Genomic DNA, 20,835 nt, shown 5'->3' with positions numbered 1-20,835 from the left:
GACTCTTCTCCACAAACCTTCATTGGGAGTGAAAGACTGGGAACAGGGTAGGAGTCTTGGTGGAAGGGGCTGGTTGCCAGAGGGGTAAAGGCACAAAGCCAAGCACGGACCATCTCTCCTCAGAAACAAAGCCTTGAACTTCTCAGAGAAGCACAGCATACCCTGTAGCACTCAGGGTACAGGTGAAAACCCATTGCAACTGGGAGAAGAGAAAGGAAAAAAAAAAGGCCTTGATCCCTGGGGAAAGCATAGGAAACCTTCCTAGGAACAGACCATTAGAGGTTTCCTAGTGTTAGAAGAGTTAGGAAACTGTCTCACACAATACTTGCCAAAGACACAAGCAGAGATTTCCTATGTCAGGAGGAGGGCAGGATCACTGAGAAAGCCCCAACCATGAAACCCAGGGACACATGGCCTGCCTACTGCTAAGATCAAGGCTGGACCAAGACTACAGAGAACCACAACCTTCCTCCTAAGACCACCTATCACCAGGCTAGCAAGGACTAACAAACAATAGCAGTCTACTCTTGAGGGAGAAGGCATGTAGAGAAGGACCATTTCTGAAACACGGGCACACAAGGAAGGCCTAAAATTGAAGACAGAGCAAGAACATTGAGAAAAAAGCTTCCAGAAAACCAGCAACCACCCTAAGCACAAGAGAACACTAGAGGAATTTGAAGCTGATGATGTACTGAAGGTAATCATAGCTCAGCTCAACAAAACCCAAGCTCAGCTCAACTCCTGACTACATTGACACAATCCCCCAAACTAATGGGGTAGCAGAAAAGAGAAGGAATGCCCCTCCTAGATATATTATTTAACTCAGCTTTAACTGTCCTACATATGATGTCTAGAATTAAAAAAATTATCACACATGCAAAAAAAGCAAGAAAGACCAAAACCCACTATCAAGAGACAAAGCAACCAATGAAAAGAGACTCAGAGATGACCCAGATGTTGGAACCATCACACAAGGAATTTAAAATAAGTATGAGAAGGTGGCAACAGACATGAACAGATGGAGGTTTCAGCAGAGACTAAAACTTGAGGGAAGAGTCAAATGGAAATTAAAAACATGTTTACAAAGATAAAGAATACCTTTGATAGGCTCATCAGTAAACTTGATACAACTGAGGAAAGAATCAGAGACCCTGCAGACAGACCAGTAGAAATTACCCGAATTTTTGTAAATAATGAGAAAAGAAAAAGAGAAAACCAGAACAGAACATCCGAGAATGAGGGAACAACACCAAACAACATACATGTAATTGAAGTCCCCCTCTTCCCCCAAAAAAGACAGAATAGAGCATAAAAATAGATATATTTGAAAAGATTATGGCTGAGAATTTTCCAAAAATTAATGAAAAACATCAAATCACAGATGAAGCTCAGAACTCAAACCAAGATAAATACAAAATCAAACAAAAAACTCCCCAAACCTAGACTTGTAATATTCAACTAGCTGAAAACCACACATCATATTCAAACAGCTGAAAGTCAAAGATAAACAAAAAAATCTTGAAGACAGAGAAAAAACACATTTCATACAGAGGAACAAAGGTAAGAATTTTACAGTAATCTTCTCACCAGCAACTATGCAAGCCAGAAGACAATCAAGTGACATTTTTCAAATGATGAAAGAAAAACATCTGTTGACCCCAACTTATCTACCTAGTGAAAACATTTTTCAGAAATGAATCAACTATAAAAGACAAACAAAAACTATGAGAATTCACTACCCACAGACCTGTACTACAAGAAATTTTAAAGTTCTTCAGGTAGAAGGAATAAGTAACTAGACAGAAACATGGATCTACACAAAGAAATAAATATCTCTGGCAATGGGTAAAATGAAAGTAGATGTAAAAGACATATTTTTCTTATATTTAGTCACTGAAAAAATAATGTATTGCTATAATTATAGCATGTGTAAAATAAAATGTATGACTAAAATAACACAAATGATGGGAGGGAGGAATTGGAAGTATACTATTGTAATGTTCTTATACTACAGCTGAAGTGGTATAAAATTATTTGAAAGTAGACTGATTAAAGATGTAAACCTTAATGCAACCACTAACTGTTGTTTTAAAAGAGGTATTAATTTTGAGTCAACAATGCAAATAAAATGGAATAAAAACTACTCAGTACAATTCCAGGTATAAAAAGAAAAGTTAAAAAAAAAACAGTAGATGGAACAAATAGAAAACAAGATGGTTGATTTTAATCTAACCATACTAATTACATTAAATGTAAATGGCCTAAACACACCAATTAAGAGTATCAAACTGTACAAAAATGCAAAACTTATGTAAAGGCTCTCTACAAGAAACCCACTTTAATTATAAAGATACTGCTAGGTTAAAGGTAAAAGGATGGAAAAAAATATACACTATGCAAACACTAATCAAAACAAAGCTGGAACGGCTTTGTTTTCAATATCAGACAAAGTGGACTTCAAAACAAGGAATATTACTCTGGTGGTTTAGAGCCATGTTCCCCAGGAAAACGTGTTCTTAAATTTAATCCATTCCTGTGGGTGTGAACTGTTGTAAGTGGTCCTTTTGATGAGGTTACTTCAGTTAAGGTGTGGGTATCTTTATATGACTTTTGTACAGAGGTGGGTCTTAACCCTATTACTGGAATCCTTTATAAGCAGAATGAAATTCAGACACAGAGAGAAAAAGCCATAGAAAGCCAAGAAGCTGAAGGTCAATGGAACCCAGAAGAGAAGGGAAAGGTCAGGAGAGGCTGCTATGTGCTTTGCCACGTGACACAGAAGCAAAGGTCCAAGGACCACTGGCAGTAAGCCCCAGAATGTCAGTCTTCAGGAAAAAAGCATTGCCTTGATGGTGCCTTGATTTGGACTTCTCCTAGCCTCAAAACTGTGAGCCAATAAATCCTCATTGTTTTACGCCAACGCACTGCACGTTATTTGCTTTGGTAGAGAGGAAACTAAAACAAGGAAAATGGATATACAAGACCAGAGTAATACAATTGACCAACTTGACCTAACTGAATTTATAGAACACTCCACACAACAATAGCACAATACACATTATTTTCAAGTGATGTGGAATATTCACCAAACAGACCATGTTCTTGTTTATAACACAAGCAGCAATAAATTTGAAATCATACAAAGTATGATAACAGTATTAAACTAGAAATCAGTAACAGAAAGATATCTGGAAAATCCCCAAATATTTGGGTATTAAACAACCTATAGGTGAAAGAGGCAATCATAAAATTAGAAAATATTTTGAACTGTATAAAATTGAAAGCAAAATGTATCAAAATGTGTGGGGTGTAGTTAAACACAGTGCTTAGGAAGAAATTTATATATAGCATTAACCTACAGTAGGGAAGAAGCTCATAGTAGAGAAGAACAGGAGTCTCAAAAACCAAAAATCTAAGATGCTACTTTCAGAAACCAGAAAAAGAGCTAATTAAGCCCAAAGCAAGTAGAAGGAAGGAAATAATAAAGAGCAGAAATTAATGAAGTTGAAAACAGAAAAATAGAGAAAATCAATGAAATAAAAAAGTTGATTCTTTGAAAAAACGTGAGCCAGACTGACCAAGAAAAAAAAAGAAGATATTAATTGTCAGTATCAGGAATGCAAGAAGGGGCTTCACTACAGATGCCGCAGACATTAAAAGGACAAGGGAATATCATGAACAATTTTAAGCTCATATATTTGACAACTTAGATAAAATGGAAAAATCCTTGAAAGACAAACTAAAGATGCTCACTCAAGAAGACATAAATGGAATATTTATTAAGGAAATTGAATTTGTAGTTAAAAATCTTGCAACAAAGAAAACTCTAGGCTCAGATGGCTTTACTGGTGAATCTTACCAAACATTCCAAGAATTAACACCAATTCTGCTCAAACTCTTCAAAAACTCACTCCCTAACTCATTCTATGAAGTCAACATCACCTCGTAACAAAAGTCAGATAAAGATACCCCAAGAAAAGAAAACTACAGACTAATCTCTTATGACTATAGGTATAAAGATCCTCAATAAACTACTAACCAACCCAAATCCAGCATTATATACCACAATCAAGTAGGATTTATCCCAGGTATGGAGGGGTGGTTCAACATGAGGAAATCTATTAGTGTAATATATTAACAGAATGAAGGAAAATAACAACACATGATCATCTCAATTGATGCAGAAAAGGTATCTGACAAAATCCAGCATCCCATATTGATAACACTTAAAAAACTAGGAATAGAAGGAAACTGCCACAATATGATAAAGTGCATATATGAAAAAACCACAGCTTAACATCATACTTAGTGGTGAAAGACTGAAAGTTTTCCTTCTAAGATCAGAAAAAAGACAAGGATGCCACTGTCATCACTGTTATTCAACATCGTACTTGAAATTCTAACCAGAGCAATTAAGCAAGAAAAAGAAGACATTCAAATTGGAAAGAAGCAAACCTTTCCCTACTTGCAGATGACATGATCCTATATAAAGAAAATCCTTAAAAATCCACAGCAAAGCTACTAAAGCTGATAAATGAATTCAGCAAAGTGGCGGGGGTAAAAGATCAACATGTAAAATCAATAGTGTTTTTACATGCCAGTAATGAACAATCTGAAGAAGAAATCAAGAAAAAAATTCTACTGACAATGGCAACTAAAAGAATCAAATACCTAGGAATAAATCTAAGCAAGGATGTAAAGGACTTTGTAAACAGAAAACTACAAAATATTGCTGAAAGAAATCAAAGAAGATCTAAATAAATGGAAGGACTTTCTGTGTTCATGGATTAGAAGACTAAATACTGTAAATATGTCAGTTCTACCCAAAGCAATGACTAGATTCAACACAACCCCAATCAAGATTTCAACAGCCTCCTTTGCAGATCTGGAGAAGCCAAACCATCCAATTTATATTGAAGTGTAAAGGGCTCCAAATAGCCAAAAACATTTGGAAAAAGAAGTTGGAGGACACACCCATCCAATTTTAAAGCTTAATCAAAACAGCATGGTACTAGCACAAGGACAGACAGATAGACTAGTGGAATCAAATAGAGATTTCAGAAATCAACCCTCATGTTCATGGCCAACTGATTTTTGACAAAGGTGCCAAGTCCACTCAATTGGGAAAAAATAGTCTCTTCAACAAATGGTGCTGGGAAAACTGGATCTCCATTTGCAAAAGAATGAAAACCCCTACCTCACAACATAAACAAAATTCAACTCAAAGTGCATAAAAAAACTTAAGAATAAGAACCAGAACCATGAAACTCTTAGAAGAAAACATAGGGAAGCATCTGCTGGAACTTGTGTTAGGCAATGGTTTCTTAGACTTGACACTCAAAGCACAAGCAACAAAAGAAAAAATAGACAAATTAAAAACTTTTGTGCATCAGAGGACTTTATCATGAAAATAAAATGGCAACCTACACAACAGGAGAAAATATTTGGAAGTCATATATCCAATAAAGGTTTAATACCCAGAAAATATAAAGAAATCCTCCAACTCAGTGACAAAAAGACAAACAGCCCAATTAAAATAGGCAAAAGACTTGAGTAGACATTTCTCCAAAGAAGATATATAAATGGCCAGAAAGCACTTTGAAAGGATGCTCAACATCATTAGCCATTAGAGAAATGCAAGTCAAAACCACAATGAGATACCATTTCACACCCACCAGAATGGCTACTTTTAAAAAAATCAAAGAAAATTACGAGTGTTGGAAAGCACGTGGAGAAACAGGAACATTCATTAATTATTGGTGGGAATGTAAAATATTACATTGTACCGAGCACTGGAGCCCTCCATGGGCTTTTGCATTTTCTTACTTGATTCTTAGAAATAAGGAGAAGACAGGGCAAGAATGACACTTTACCACTGAGCAAGCTGAGGCTCAAAGTGGTTTTGATTTTTAATTTTGGGGTTGGGTGGGAGAAAGATCACTTGATTGGTAGCAGTGGTAGGAAGTAGAATTTGTGCTAAAGCATGAATCCACTCATCATCCTGGTCACCTTCTTTTTATCTGACATGTGACTCCTTGGGTTTACCCTCCTTGTGTTCACAGCAAAGTCACAAGTTACAATGTTATAACTTTAAAACTATCATCTTTGGAGAACTACAACATCCAAGTAGACTGAACTGGAAGAAATAACAAATAAAGTGTTGCTGTTATTCATATGCAGTGTTTTTGGTCAGAGCATGTCAGGTCCCTTGCCCTCAACCCCTAGTCTCTCCTGTGAAGAAGACCTCATTCACTGACAAAGGTTAAAATCAAGGACAAGTTGTCAACTTTGTTAAACGACTTCTCGGAGGACAGACGTTCTTTTTAATACCTTGCTTCCATAGTTCTTTCGCTTTGAGAATCATTTCATTCTAGTAAGTTATAATCTAACACTCCTGCCAAGTCTATAGTTTTACCTTAGAATGTTAATAATAGTCACAGAATCAGAGAGAAAGGATCTAGTCCCCAGGTATTATGGTCTAAAAGTGATGCTGTTAAAAGCCATAATAATCTTGTGAATTGTGGAAAAGTGAGAAATACATGAGCTTGGGGGAAAGATAAATAAACAGTGAAAACTGCATTTTTGGCACGTAAAAAACTTGAATAGGGAATGAGACAGAGATAAGTGTGTGTTTCCTGTTTCAACTTGTGACAGAATTCATGCTGGAGTGTCTCCTGATGGTGTTGATCACGTCACACAAATGCAGCTATTTATATGATACCAGAAAGGCAGACAAGTGCTGTTTCTCCAAAATTTTATTTTAATTTAAATTACAGGGCCAGCCAGATTTTCTGATAAGAAATTCACTTTTCCTCAGGAGAAATAAAATGCTTTCATGGCATTGTTACAATTGTATACATATCCACCTTTTTTTTTTTTTTAAAGGGTTAAAAATCACGTCAAATAACTGTCTATGTAAAATTAAACCTTTAAAGTGAGAAAAGAAACCACTTCCAGTATAAGAGTTTTGCTAATATGAATACATTAAATGATCATAACCTCAAATGCAACTTTTCAACTTTTTTGAACTTATTCACATTGTTTAAAACTCAAAAGTCTTAACTATCTCCAGATGCCCATAACAAATCAATGTTTTTGACAAACTGCACCCTCTCACTGTCTTCCCTATAAAAGGCTTTAGTGCTACGACATCATTGCTGAAGTGGAAGCTGTTTTGTTGTTTAAAGTTCTAAGAACTAGCTTGGCAAAGAAACATTTCTTCCACTTGGTGTAATTAACGGTCTCACACTAAATCCAAATACACAGCACTAGACCACAAGAACTAGAACATTACATCATGGCCAAGTCTGCCTTTCTAAACATCTTAGATATCTTCTTTTCAACAAGATTAATTGTTTTGTCTTCTTCCAATAGAAAAACATGAATTATTTTACACAGATTCTTGTAAAGACAGCCTCAGGAAAACCAATCATAATGTAGACTGCCATTTTAATTAAATAGAACAAAATATACTTACATTTTCTATAACTGTTTTTTAACTGGTGTTCCTTTAAGGAGGTATTAAAACCTGCTGAAACATCAATTGGTAGTCTCATTTTGCTGGCTGATAAATAATTTCAATCAGTAAGAGAGGCTAGCAAAAAATAATTATATAAATTTTTTAATCAGCTGCAGCCATGCTGAGTTTGAACTGGCAAATTCTGATTTGTAAGTTGTTAGTTGAGATCTTAGTATCACTAAGATGAACAGATCCCATTCTAATGACTTTAGATAGATATATTCTAGGAGACATTGTTCTGCCGTGGTCACAGTAACAAAAAAAGTGGTGCAAAATCAGTTACTTTATAAATACTGATAATTTGCAGCATTAAGGAACAGGACATTAAAAAAAATAAATTTCCCCAGAGGACACCTGTCACTAGGAACTCTTCTTTTTCTAAGAGAAGCCAAAATTTTAATTACTCAGTTTCACAACTATTTACTGGATTACTCTAAGAAAGAAAAGGTGCTCTACAGGTTTCCCACACACACAAAGAATCAGCATTAATTTAGCATAATCTTTATCATTCATAGGTCTGGCAAACTCATGACTAATTTTAAATGAATAAGGCCAATATGCAGGAAAGTGTGGCTGACCAAGATCCAGGTCTGTATTTCAGCCTACTGATGGCACCCCATTAGATAACTGAATACAAAGGGTTGGATGATGTTTTTCTTTTAATGCTGTGATACTTAAATGTTAAATCAGCATATTCATGTGATCTGAAGTATTTCAATTACATATGAGCATTCATTTTTTTTTTGCAAAAACTCAATATTAGGTAATAGTTACATACATACTAATACAATAACATTCCTCTGCTGTACAAATTAAATCATTTAAAAGAAATGAGCATTTTAAGAATTATATACAAAAGAAACCTGTTGAAGCATTGTTGAAATGAAATGTGAGGTGTCATTGCTAGCTCTACTGTTTTAAAATACCTTCAAAAAGTAAAATTTAACAAATACCCTTCAACATATCCAAGTTTACAAGTCAAGTCTCAAGAAAATCAAATTTCAAAAAATTCTAGAAAGCTGTGAAAAGCATATATACATTTTTCCTTATGACCTTATGAAGCTTCACACTTGAGAAGTTGCTAAGTTTCAATATCATTTCTTTGCATTTCATCTTTATCCCTCCAGAAAGCTCACATCTTGGATACAGCCCCCCTTCTGATTTCAAATAAAGCTCTGCTCGACCTTTCTTTAATGAGGGCATACAATCTTACGTGAGAATGCCAGGTCTGCACAGGTCACACTGTGCTCAGCTCTTTAACAAAGATAAATGCAAACACCTAGGTTTAATCTGATATCAAGGCCCTCTTCCCTGAACCACACTTTCATCTATACATTTGCCTCACGAACCTAGCTGTGTTCAGAACTCCTATAGCAAACAGTCTTTGAATTCTGAAATGACCCAAAGATCAAGAAAAAGTCCATGTGTGCTCTAGTGTGCAAGAAAGCAGCAGCTATGTTCTCCAACTTGTACTAAAAAAAACAAAAAAGGTAAAAACGAAAAACCGTTCACTTAACAGCAGATTAGCAGTAATGTTCCTCATGAATCAATAAGAGTGCCTGATGCTGAATAGCTAACAGCAAATGCTGAATTTGGATTTAATATTTTAGATGTTTATTGGAAATTAGGCTTCTTGCTGAGCTGGTCTCTTCAGATCCCTGATCTGTTTAACTAAATAGGTCTTCTCATCGTTAAATTGTTCATCCTCGGTCCTGTCATTCTGAAACTTGCTGAGGAACTCTATGAGTTTGGTCTGGTTCTTGAGGAGGATATCTAAGATGGGCTGTGTCTTGTTAGGATTGGCTACAAATACCTGCATGGAGAGAAATCTGTGTCAGTCCACAGTAAGAGAACAAGCCACTCAGAGATGTCTGAACTGGAGTTATCAGAGCACACCTAGTACACAGCCAGCACTTTCCTGGGGGACGCAGTAAAGGCAGGGAAATCAGCTCAGGGGTTTTGCTTTAGAAGATCTTCTTTTACAATTGGAAAAAATAAGAATAATTACATTTGAGCACAAAAACGATTGACAAGCTCATTCTGCCAGCCCTGAAACACAGTAGCTACTATTAAATAGACTTTTGATTTTATAATAAAATGGGCAGAAATTATTTCTGAGCATAGGAGGGCAGACTGGATTTTAAGATTAAAAATTTCCATATGGAAAGCATTAAGAAATGGATTATCTTTTACTTTGTGATTATTAATCTTTGTTAAAGATAAATGACAGTTCTCTATAAACTTTTCTTATCCCCAAATCCAAGTGAGTACACTTTGTTTGTGGGTCTGTCTTTCGGTTTAAATATGAAAACTGACTGAACTGAACTGTACCATTCATATTACCAAAGTGAGGTTTATAATATTTCAGTAATTTGTAAATGAGATGAGATTAGCAACACTGGAGGAAAATATTGCTTATAGTTTTAAGTACTCTACCTTAAAAACGTGAAAGGCCTCAAACTGGATGTTACGGCTTTTGTCTCGTAGCAGGTTCATCATTAATTTGAGGTTTTCAGGTTTACTGATGTATTTTGTCATAATTGTGAAGTTGTGTCTATCTAATAATAGTTCACCGAGAAGCTGAGAAGACAAACAATTACACTTATATTATCATTAGGATCTGAAGAAAAACCAAAGTTTTAAAAATAATTCATTTTATAATCATCATTGAGCACAGAGTATTAGTAGACACTCAAAAGATGGATGGACAAAACTGAATTATGACCTGAAAGTTATTAAGTGCCTATGATATGCCACTTGCTATGTGAATACCAACCATTTCTTTAGGAGTTTAAAACCTATGGTAATTCTGACACCACTCTCTGAAGAGGATGTTCAAGGAGACAGTCTACTCTTTAAATGACTTTGTGATGTTAACTTGCTAACAAATGAACTATGGTAGAAAGTGTTCAGAAGATTGTCTCTTGATAATTCCTGTTAACTAACCACAAACTCTAGCTCAATTTAAAAAATAATTTATTATTTTTTGTTTTATTTATCTGGAATTTCCAAGAGGATAAGGGACTTCATGTCCAAAGTTTCCTTACACTAACCCGTACATGTGACAAAGTCATTGTTTTATCATATCTGATTCAGAAAAGGCTTATACAAATGAGTATTTTCTTTTGCTTAAGCCAGGTATCCTGAAGAGAATCCAATTTTTAGTGAGTGACACCTCATCATCACTAATGTAATCAATTAAGCTAAAAACCATCTGCACTGTTAGGGCTTACTAAGTTCTGTAGAGCTGACTATACCATAAACGCCAATCATTTAAAAATTGTCCTTGCTTGTTCTAGATTCCTTTTTCTTTCTCTGAAACCAGTAGTTACTTCTTCATGTTGTCAATGCGCCAATGTCTAGGTAAGGTCGAATGTGCAGGTGGCATAATCTGCAACAGATGGAAGCTGAGCTGTCGTCCTTGTGAGGAGGGACAGTGAAACAGTGGTTGAGAGCTTGGCCTCTGGCATCAGCCTGCCTAGGTTCAAATCCTGGTTTCCTACTTCTTGTTAGCTATTTACTTCACACTATTAAGCACACTATTTAAGTTCTGTGTCTCAGTTTCATCATCTGTAAAATGGCGTTGGGTAACAGTACCTACATCTCATATGAGTATAGTGGGAAATAAAAGCATGAACATAGGCAAAGCACTAAGACCAGTGCATTCAACACAGTCACACCCGGGTCACACAAAGAGCTTTGGAGTGCGGTCTGAGGGAAGGCCAAGGCATGACAGAACTACTATGCCTTGGTTCAATGGCTTCTGTTGTTTCCTTTTTGGGTTCCTGGCTGTGTTAGAGATAACTGAAATTTCCAAATAACTGATATCTAGATAAGCAACATCATCATATTAATAAAAAATGTGATGTGCAGGAAAATAAACCTATTCTATTTAGGAATCCAAATAATTTATGGGGAGAACCTGAAAGCTCAGAGAGGCTTTAACATCAACCAGAATGACAAATCTACAACTTAAGGTTAGAAGCAACCAGTATTCACACCTTTGATGACTCAAAAGCAAGTATTAAATATGTGAAGATTTATAGCTTTCATGGTGTTCCTTTTGTGTCACAGAAATCAAAGAAAAACTGAGAATGGCTCATTTTAGTTCTGTTAGTTCAAGGAGGGTGACTGGTATTTCTTTAAATTTCACTTGGCCATAAAAATGTGAAATATTTGAAGTCTTGCATAGGGAAGACAAACTTGCTGATAAAATAAATACAGCAATAAATAAATACCAATGTGGCTGCAAAAACAGAGTACAGATTAAAATCTATCTTTAAAGTGCCAATGTTCCTCAAAATTATTCCATGTATTCATGAAGTATTCAATATGGCCCAATTATTAGCTCTGCAGGAGTTAATAATGTGCTTAAAATCCATTACTAAGATCTTATGAATGGCAAATCTTACTATTCCTATTCATGTTGGTAATTCTGAATTGGCAAAAGGGTCATCTCTAAAGCTTTTCTCCCTATCCAAGCAGCTCAAGGATCCAGAATTTGGCCAAAGTCCATGGATTTGTTAAAAAAAAAAAAAAAAAAAAAGGTTTTTCCTGTGAAGGGAACCCAGGCCTAGAAGCTACTATCCTACGCAATCCTGTCTAGCCTCCTCAGCCTTCAAAGATGCAGACTCCACCTGACTTTGCATGTCTATGTCGCTACTGGAGAGAGTATGTCTTAACCTCAGATATAAAGAGGTTCTGGCCTCACTTCCAGGATCACAGGGGAAGATAACTGGGTAGCTCCACTATATCATACTAATGTACAGGGATGAGAAATTCTTAACAGTTGGCAGAAGTACTGCACCTACCCCAAAGATGAAAGGACTCTTCTCATCAGCTATTAGAATAGGTGCTATCATCTGGAGATGGAGAAGAGGTTAACAATATCTGATACTGGGGTAGAAGGATGGGTGGGAGGCTTGGCGCAACAATAACAATTAACAGACAGCACCAGGACCTGAAAGGACTATTTCGGGTAGTGACACATTTCTGAGCTGTTGCTGTTCTTGGTCCCTGACTGTAGGAATTATAACCTAAGGGGAAGAAAGGAGTAGGTGGCTGGACAGAAAGGAAATCTGGATGGTAGAGAGTATTTTTATCATAAGACATTAAGTATTACAGATGCTCCTAAGTATTACAGAGTCTCTTTCTAAAGGACGAAGCCCACAAGGGTGATATCCCCCAGGGCAGGAAGGCAAAGAAGGAAGGGCATCTTGGTCCATATAAATTCAGACAACCATGGGGGGAAGAACTCTGGGCAGAGCAGAATTTAAAGTAGATCCGGCAAGAAATATAAATGGAACTGATTTTTTTTTTTTTTCCCAAATCCTTTGTGATTCCATCCTGCCAGAAAGCACTTACTTAATGACAGAATGTGGAGTATATGTTTATTAACTGGCATGAGAAGAATTTTCTAGAGCAGGGTTAGCAAATTTTTTCTGTAAAGGTCCAGAGAGTAAACATTTAAGGCTTTGCAGGCTATACCATTTCTGTGTCAACTACTCAATGCTGCTGTAGCAAGGAACAACCACAGACAATATGTAAATGAATGAGTATGTCTGTGTTCCATCAAAACAATTTACAAAAACAGGTAGTGGACTGGATTTAGCCCACAAACCGTAGGTGGTTTGCCAATCCCGAGTCTAGTTTTAAATCTTAAATGTAACATTTTAAAGTTTCAAATGTAACTATCCATATCTTCTTTTGACATGAAGCAGCCAAAACTGTCTCTGGTTCAGTTTTACTGATTGCACCCCTAACTGCACTCTACCCACCAGCCCCCAAGCAAGCATGTGACATGCCAGGGGGATGCCCTCTACCATTTCAGGCAGCATCCTAGGGAGCATCCTAGGGAGCATGCCTTTATGTAGTTGATACGATTTTTCATAAAGTTTTAAAAATATGCTTCAAAATCTAAAATATTACATTACTAAGACAGAAAATCCTCTTCAAAATTCTGTATACTCCACATTGGTGTCTCCAACTCACAAGGAGGTGGGCAGGTGCCCCGCATGGGCCACTGCTGGACCCTGTTCCTTCCCCCAACCCTGTAACCATGGGCGAATGTGTCCCCACCCAAAGGTCCACAGCCCATACCACTAAATCCAACTCCCTTTCCCCAAATCCAAATTTCAAACAGGGTGAAGAAAATCGATTACATAAAACAACATAATGCCATACCTTGAGTGACTGTCTTTTTGTCACATAATTTTCTGAATGAAGTAACTTCTCATATTCACTGAAGAACTAAGAGACAAGAACACACAACTCAGGGTTATTTAAAAAAAAAAAAAAATAAAAGACTGGTAGAATAATGTTATAAAGCTTGAGCAAATGTCTTGAGCACACCTTAAAGATAAATAGCTGCCCATGCTCTCCGACTCCCCTACTCTTGTCTGATTCATACACAGCTTCTGATGTGCTCGGAGTAACCCCCATCACCTCCGTGGAAAGGACTCCTGGGACCAACCCCCTCCCAGCTCTGGTCAGGCCCATGAACACTTCAAATCTTCTGTCACCCCAGACTCCGTAAGCACAAAACATAACTCCCTTACCTCCCGCCATTTCCCTACTGTTGAGTCAGCTCTAATTTCTTGGTGTTAGATTAGAAAATTCCTACTTTTTATAGATGAGAACTTCACTAGTTTGAAGCACAACCACAAACAGAAAAGTGACCTGTTCTTGCATCGCATCAAGCAAGAAGAGAAAACTAAAATTAGAAGTAAAGAGGAGAAATCCAGCACTGTGTCAAACACTTAGATATCCCAGAGAAGGCAGGACTTCAGCTCAAATTTGAAGGATGGAGGGATTTTGCTTAGAAATGGAGAGAAGAAAAAATATTCTTGGGGGATAAAAAGGGAAGGACACAGACCTGGAGAATGTGAAGTACTGACAAATATCCACCAGATTTGCAAAAAGGTAGTCACCAACAAGAGTGGCACAGAAAAGGTAGGGGGAGACTCCTGATTAAAGCAGGAAGGAGGAAATGGGAAGTGAGGGACACAAGTGGCCAAGGATATACTTCAAAGAGTTTGGTAGCGAGAAAGAAGAGAAGGGCTGTTAGCTTTAAGATTTTACATATATATATATATATATATATATATATATATATATATATTTTTAAACTACGTATAAGTTTAAATTTTCCTAAGCTTTGCAGTACTAGTATGATTCTGTTGATTACTGATGCTTTACTGAGACTTTCATTGGTAGACGTTAGAGGATTTATCATCTGAACTTGTTAAGATTACCTGTGCCTATGCTTTATGGCAGGTCCTTATCAGCCTTTTTTCTCTGCTTTAGAGCAGGAATTGGAAAACTACAGCTCACAGGCAATATCCTTGTTTTGTAAATAAAATTTTATTGGAATACAGCTACACTCATTTGTTTATACTTTGTGCTTTCATGCTACAACATGACAGAAACCACATGGCCTGCAAAGCCTCAAATATTTACTGTGTGGCCCTTTACAGAAAAATGTTTGCTGACCCTTGCTTTAGAACAAAGTCAGAAGTGCCTGTAGGATACTTCTTCTGTTTTCCTCTAGGCAGAGGTGGGGTAGCCACCTGTTTACTGTGCAAGCAGGTTAGATTTCTTTCTTTTTAGAAAAGGCTGTAAACCCTAGTTTCTCCTCACATGATCATCACACTAATGATCAAAACTGGACCTGCCTTTAATCAGTAATCTGGCCTTTCTACATCTCAAGCTTTTGACAGAAAATGCAACTAAAAAATTTCTGCTGTTTAATTCTTAAGATTAAGTTTGGGTACAAAGAAATCATTTTCATGGAGAACTGCCTGAGGAGTATTATAGTCCATGCATTCCTCCAGGTAAGTTAGATTTTATTTCTGATTTAGGAATAAAGAATTAGAATAGACAGAGTAAAGGCCACAAACCTGAATCCCCCGTTCTGGCTCCTAAAGATGTGCTTTCAGGGAATTGCATTTAGTTCAGTATTTTATGTACTGTGGGGTCAACCCTCAATGACTGTGTCCGCTACATTACACTTGTACTGCTATTCCCCTTTAAGTGGGAGAAATTGGTCTCATGCCCCAGTACTAGAAAAGGCTGTTTCTTTTGAGCAATTGGCATACATTTCATTTTATAGTTATTGTGATCTTTTCATTTATTTTGTTTCAATTTATGCTTTGACTGTTAGAAAGCTCAGAGCTAAAATGTACATGGTTTTAGAGCATGTACTTTTGTGTAATAATCTCACTTTAAGTACCCACATCCCTCCCTCCACTCTCCTTGCCCCTCCCGAAGATCTCACTGCACTGTATGCATTTGTTTGCTGCCACAAATAAATTTTTCTAAAATTTTCTTAACCAATGTCATTCATTAATAACATGTAGGAAAATATTTTACAGCAAAATTAAATAGAGTCCACTACCTGCAATAAGCTTCTTGCGAATTTGTCTACATGTCTGGTTGGCTTTAAATAAAGATACTGGTATGCTTAAAAATCTTTGAAACCATGTGTCAACGGTAAAAAAAATCACTAACGTTTATTAAATGCTTACTGTGTTTCAGACTGTACACACACTTTACACACACATTCTCATTTAATCCTCACAACAACCCTAGGAGACAGGTACTATTAGGAACCTCCTTTTAGGGTTGATGATGCTGAGGGCATAGAGGGTAAAATGAAGCAATTGCCTGAGTCTCATCAGTACACTGTAGGGCTGGGACTTGAAACCAGACTCTAGTTAATCTGAACCAAAGTACATGCTCTTAGCTGCTGTAAAAAGACACTGAAGAAAATGGCATTGCTCCCATTTAAAATCAACGTACAAACAAAAAGACACACCCATATCCAAACACACATGGGTAGAAATAAAAATACATGACCATCAATGTATAAGCCATTTTGAGGCTATTTGTGAAGGACTTACTATGTACTTAGCATTATGCCATGATGCTATTAGGAATGGGAGGGGAAGACAGGGGAAAAGGAACACAGCAGAATTGGAAACCATGGATTTTTGCCTCCAAGAATCACATAATCTAGTTGAATAGCAAAATGAACTATTAAGTATTAACAATACTTAGGAATTCAGAAATTCAGACAACTTAGTGGAAGAATAAAAACCTAAGCCAAATCTTATGGGACAGATAGGAATTTTAAGTGGATTGCTATTATTATAAATTCTCTAAGAGTATCTCTCAGATCTTGGACAATCTGTAAGTTAAACTAAACTACTATGGCATAAGAAAGTGCTTGTGGGTATCCTGGGAAACTTACATGAAAAAAGCACAACTGGCAACATGGTTGAAGAGAACATTTTGACTTAAGACTGTAGCCCTAAAAGGTTGTTGTGAGGATCAAAGGAAATCAAGTCTATCAAATCACTCTGAGAATCATTTACAAATCTCTGGGGCATCATTATCAGAAGTCCAACATCGACTCGGAGCTGGAAGGGACCTTACCGATGAGCTAGTCCAATCCCCTCATCTTACAAACAAGGACTGACTTCTAAGTCCCAAAGTGGTTAACTGCCTTGGTCATGGCCACAAAGTAGTGAGCAGCAGAGCAGGAGCAGAACCCGGAGTCCTGCCTCCTCTAGTCTAGAGCTCTTCTCATCCTATCAGCTGCTGCCTCCCTTTCTCTCTATGTGTAAGCAGCAGGAATGTGGAGCAACTGATGGAAAAGGAAGGAAAAGTTAAACGTCAGATAATAATTTCTTTTTATCTTAACTGCATTATCATTCAGCAGCAAAATGCCTTATTTTACTCTTTGTAAGTAAGAAAAGATGCAAAGGGCAGTGTGCAATCAAAAAGATCAAGTTCCACTTCTGACTAGCTAATATTATAACATTGTTTCAGTAGAAAAACAATTATAGCATCATTTAAAAACATTATATAGGCAAAATAAATATTCTGGTATTTATTTAGACATAAATCTAATTTATGTCTTTCATTTGATTTTTTTATGTTTTTCATTTAATTTTCTATTTTAAAATAGTGTTTCATGCACTTACTCTTTCGTAATGCTGTTCCAAAAATTCTGCACTGAGCAACTTATGTCTTGTAAGTAAATCCTAGAAAAAGAAAGTATGTTATTTTTACGGTTGTTCTGAGTTTTTTCAAAAAAGAGAATTCTAAAACATTCCATGTCATTTTACCCGATAAAAGCTGTTGCTAAACATTTAAGCTGCATGAATTTTACTGAAAATGATTCTTATATAAGAGCAACAAAAATCATTAACAATTTAAAATTGTGATTCAATTTGTATTTATAGCTCTTAGAAGCAAAAATGAAAAACAAACAAACAAACAAAAAAAACCAAAATCAAACATTCAAGGCAATGGAGATATAAACTTAAAGAAAAGGAATGAGGAATTGAAGGTAAATGGTTGTGGTAAAATGTCAAATAGAAGAACACTGCGCTGATTTAGTGGTCCTGGTGGAAAAAGAGGAAATTTATTTTATTAGAAAAAGTATTGGAGGTCCCATTTTCTTCTTCCTAAATGAAATGTAATTTTTTTTGAGAGATAGGATGTGTTTTCAAAGCCCCAACTTATTATGAACATTTGCTTCTAAGAAAGCAGAATAATGCTGCAAAAATGTAGAATTAAAAATTACTTTGACCTATGTCCAATTCTGCATTATAGAGCTAATGCTTTGCCCCAGGGGTTTCTCAAAGAACAACTCAAGGATCACTCATTTAGAGTACCTACGTGCCAGGTAAGGTTGTAGGTGCTGGGGCCACAAAGGCAAAAATACATGGTCCCTGACTTCAAGGACCTAGAGGTAGCAATGGATGAGCCTTGGTCTCACCAGGAGAGAAAGAAAATGGGAATATGTGACAGCAGTAATGGCCAGTCAATATTTGATGAATTAATGAATAAAGTTCCCTTCAGAGCCATCTACTACAGAGGCTGTGCCAATAAACCTCTTTCTCTGAACAAACTTTTCTTAATTTGCTTTCTTTTCTGTTTACATTTAAAGGTGAACCAGGTTACAATGAAGCAGTGTTTCCTAAAGTGTATCCAGGTCTAACACTGGTGCTGAGAAATGTTCCAAGAAACATTCCACAGTCAAACAAATATGGAAAACGCCACAGCTCTCGTTCCTTCTTGTAGACCCAATGGGTCTCTGAGAAGTTCTACATGGAACGCTCCCCCCCACCCCCTTCTGTTAACATCCTTCCCGGAGAGGCCTCCACAACAGGCTTTCCTCTCCACCTAATTACCTGACTCATTCCTCAAGTCTCAGCTCAAACATCACTTCCCAAGGAACCCTCTTGACTTGTCACCAGCACCAAAGTACTGATCACAGCTGTGACTTTCTGTTTGTGGAACTGTTTGATTGTCTCTTTCCCACTGGTTTGTAAGTTCAATAAGGGAAGAGTCATCTCTATTTTTATTAACCTTTGAATCCCCAGCACCTATGCAGTGCTCAGCACATAGTAAAAGCTTGATAAACAGGTAGGTAAATGAATGAACAACAAAAATTAAGGAACATGTTTGGGAAAATATCACATTGAACAATCTTTAAAGTCTGCTTTTAAGAAAGCTTCTAGCCCCAAAGATTTAGTTATTTAAGTTGCTGGACAGGGTATGCACCATATTTCCAGATTATAACAGGGATGACCCCACAGAACCTATTTTTTTCCAACCACCCCCTCCCCCCCGCCCCCTTTGAGAACTGAACAGGCAAACTTAGAAAACCTGCAGTTACTTTGTGTACCCTCATGAATCTGGCAAGGAATACCAATGAAGCTTCCCTATATGGGAAAGAAAAGAAGAAAGAAAAAGATGGAAGTGGTAGAAAAATTTCCATTATCTGAGTATACAGTCCACGGGGTCAAATGCAAGGGAGAAAGAAGGGGTCAAATGCAAGGGAGAGAGAAACACAATAACTTTAAGGGGAATATATTCAGCACAGAAGGCATTTAGTGCGTTTGTTAAAGAGCACTTAATACCTTCTGTTTATGGCAGGCTCCAAACCCACCTACAAGACCAGGATTTGTCTATACGGTCCACTGCTGAATCCCCAGCACCTAAAGAATAGTGCTTGACACAGGGCAGGCACTCAAACTTGAATGAATTCAATGAACAGATGAATAAGTGAATTAAGGGATTAACGTGTCAGGATCCATTTGAGAACTGTCATTGCTACTTTTTGTGGCTCAACTGATGCTCTGGAGGCTGACATGAAGAAACACAGAGGAGAAGAACCCATCACTCACTGCTCTGTCACAACCTGATGAATGAGAATGCCAAAGGAGAGGGTTCTTGAAAGAAGCTGGCTCTCAACTGGGGCTGGACCTTTAGTAACAGGTAGTTAGAAGGTGTCTACTCTATAAAGCAAAGGTCCTGTAGGTATAAACACACTGTTCAACATATTTTTTACTGAAGATTTGAGTAAGGTGACTATTTTCTCCGAGGGCGGTATCTTAAGCAGGAGCAAAGAAGGTCACGGCAGTTGGGCCAGATGTAAGAAGGCAGATTCCCCATCTAGGAGACTCTTGTCAATTTTTATGCTTGTATCAAAGAATCAAATTTCAATGCCCTTGGGGTAGGAGAGATTGAAAAGGGATGGTGAGACAGCAGAAACAGGAGACGGATCCTAAGGCTTGGTATGATAAGAGTCTTATTAAGAAGAGCCTCCGCAGGGCCTGGAGTGTAAAACATTGATAGGAAAGGAGAGGCTGCTAAGAGCAGATACCAAGAAAAGGCTAAGCTGGGAAAGAAAGAAGAGGTGGGACTTCGGCAGTATCTACCCACTGAGAGATGAGAAGGAACTTAGTCCAGGGACTGTGGCTAAAAGCTTTGGAGAGTGCAAGCCAGTATTAACCAAGAATGACAGAAAATGAAGGGAAAAGGTCCAGCGGTCAGTATCTGGTCAGTGATGCACAAAACTGAAAGGGCGCACATAGTCCCAGACCATTAAAGCCACCAGGTAGGTCAGCAGAGAGGGAGAAAGAAAGGATTTTTATCTCCCACCTGTCTGAATTCCCAAGGTCCTGTTATAACCTGGAGAAGGATCAGGACTCATATCCCAAGTCCAGCAGGTTGAATAGCCAAGTTTTAGGGTGGGCTGAATAAACAAAAATAAACAAAAAACTCTTCCTAAATGTTAAGTGAGTTTGGGTCCTAAATATCAAGGAACCAAGACAGCCCTGAAACCTGTGAATAAGTACTGCTAACCCAGGGGACTAGTTTTTCATTGAGCCATGTGATAAGTAGTTTGGCTCAATTTCCTGCTTGATGTCTGACTATATGCCCAAGTCAATGAAGTCAATTCCTCCAACTGATTGGTACACCACTGGAACTCTTACAGTTAGGAAGTTTCCCTGTGCTAG

General features: G+C 37.2%; 1 protein-coding gene across 1 annotated transcript in view; it reads right to left on the bottom strand.

The window, feature by feature from the left end:
* Positions 1-6,737: 6,737 nt before the first annotated feature.
* The window catches only part of CAB39 (calcium binding protein 39), a 90,121-nt gene continuing 76,023 nt past the window's right edge, over positions 6,738-20,835 (bottom strand). The window contains exons 6-9 of the mRNA XM_037848808.1: positions 17,506-17,565; positions 13,703-13,768; positions 9,956-10,099; positions 6,738-9,332 (exon numbers count right to left, since the gene is read on the bottom strand). Coding sequence (XP_037704736.1) covers positions 9,144-9,332; positions 9,956-10,099; positions 13,703-13,768; positions 17,506-17,565 — 459 coding nt within the window. The 3' untranslated portion in view covers positions 6,738-9,143. The remainder of the gene's footprint in view (positions 9,333-9,955; positions 10,100-13,702; positions 13,769-17,505; positions 17,566-20,835) is intronic.

Source organism: Choloepus didactylus, chromosome 9, assembly GCF_015220235.1.
Source record: "Choloepus didactylus isolate mChoDid1 chromosome 9, mChoDid1.pri, whole genome shotgun sequence".
Taxonomy (NCBI): Eukaryota; Metazoa; Chordata; class Mammalia; order Pilosa; family Megalonychidae; genus Choloepus; species Choloepus didactylus.
This window is presented reverse-complemented; position numbering and strand designations above follow the sequence as displayed.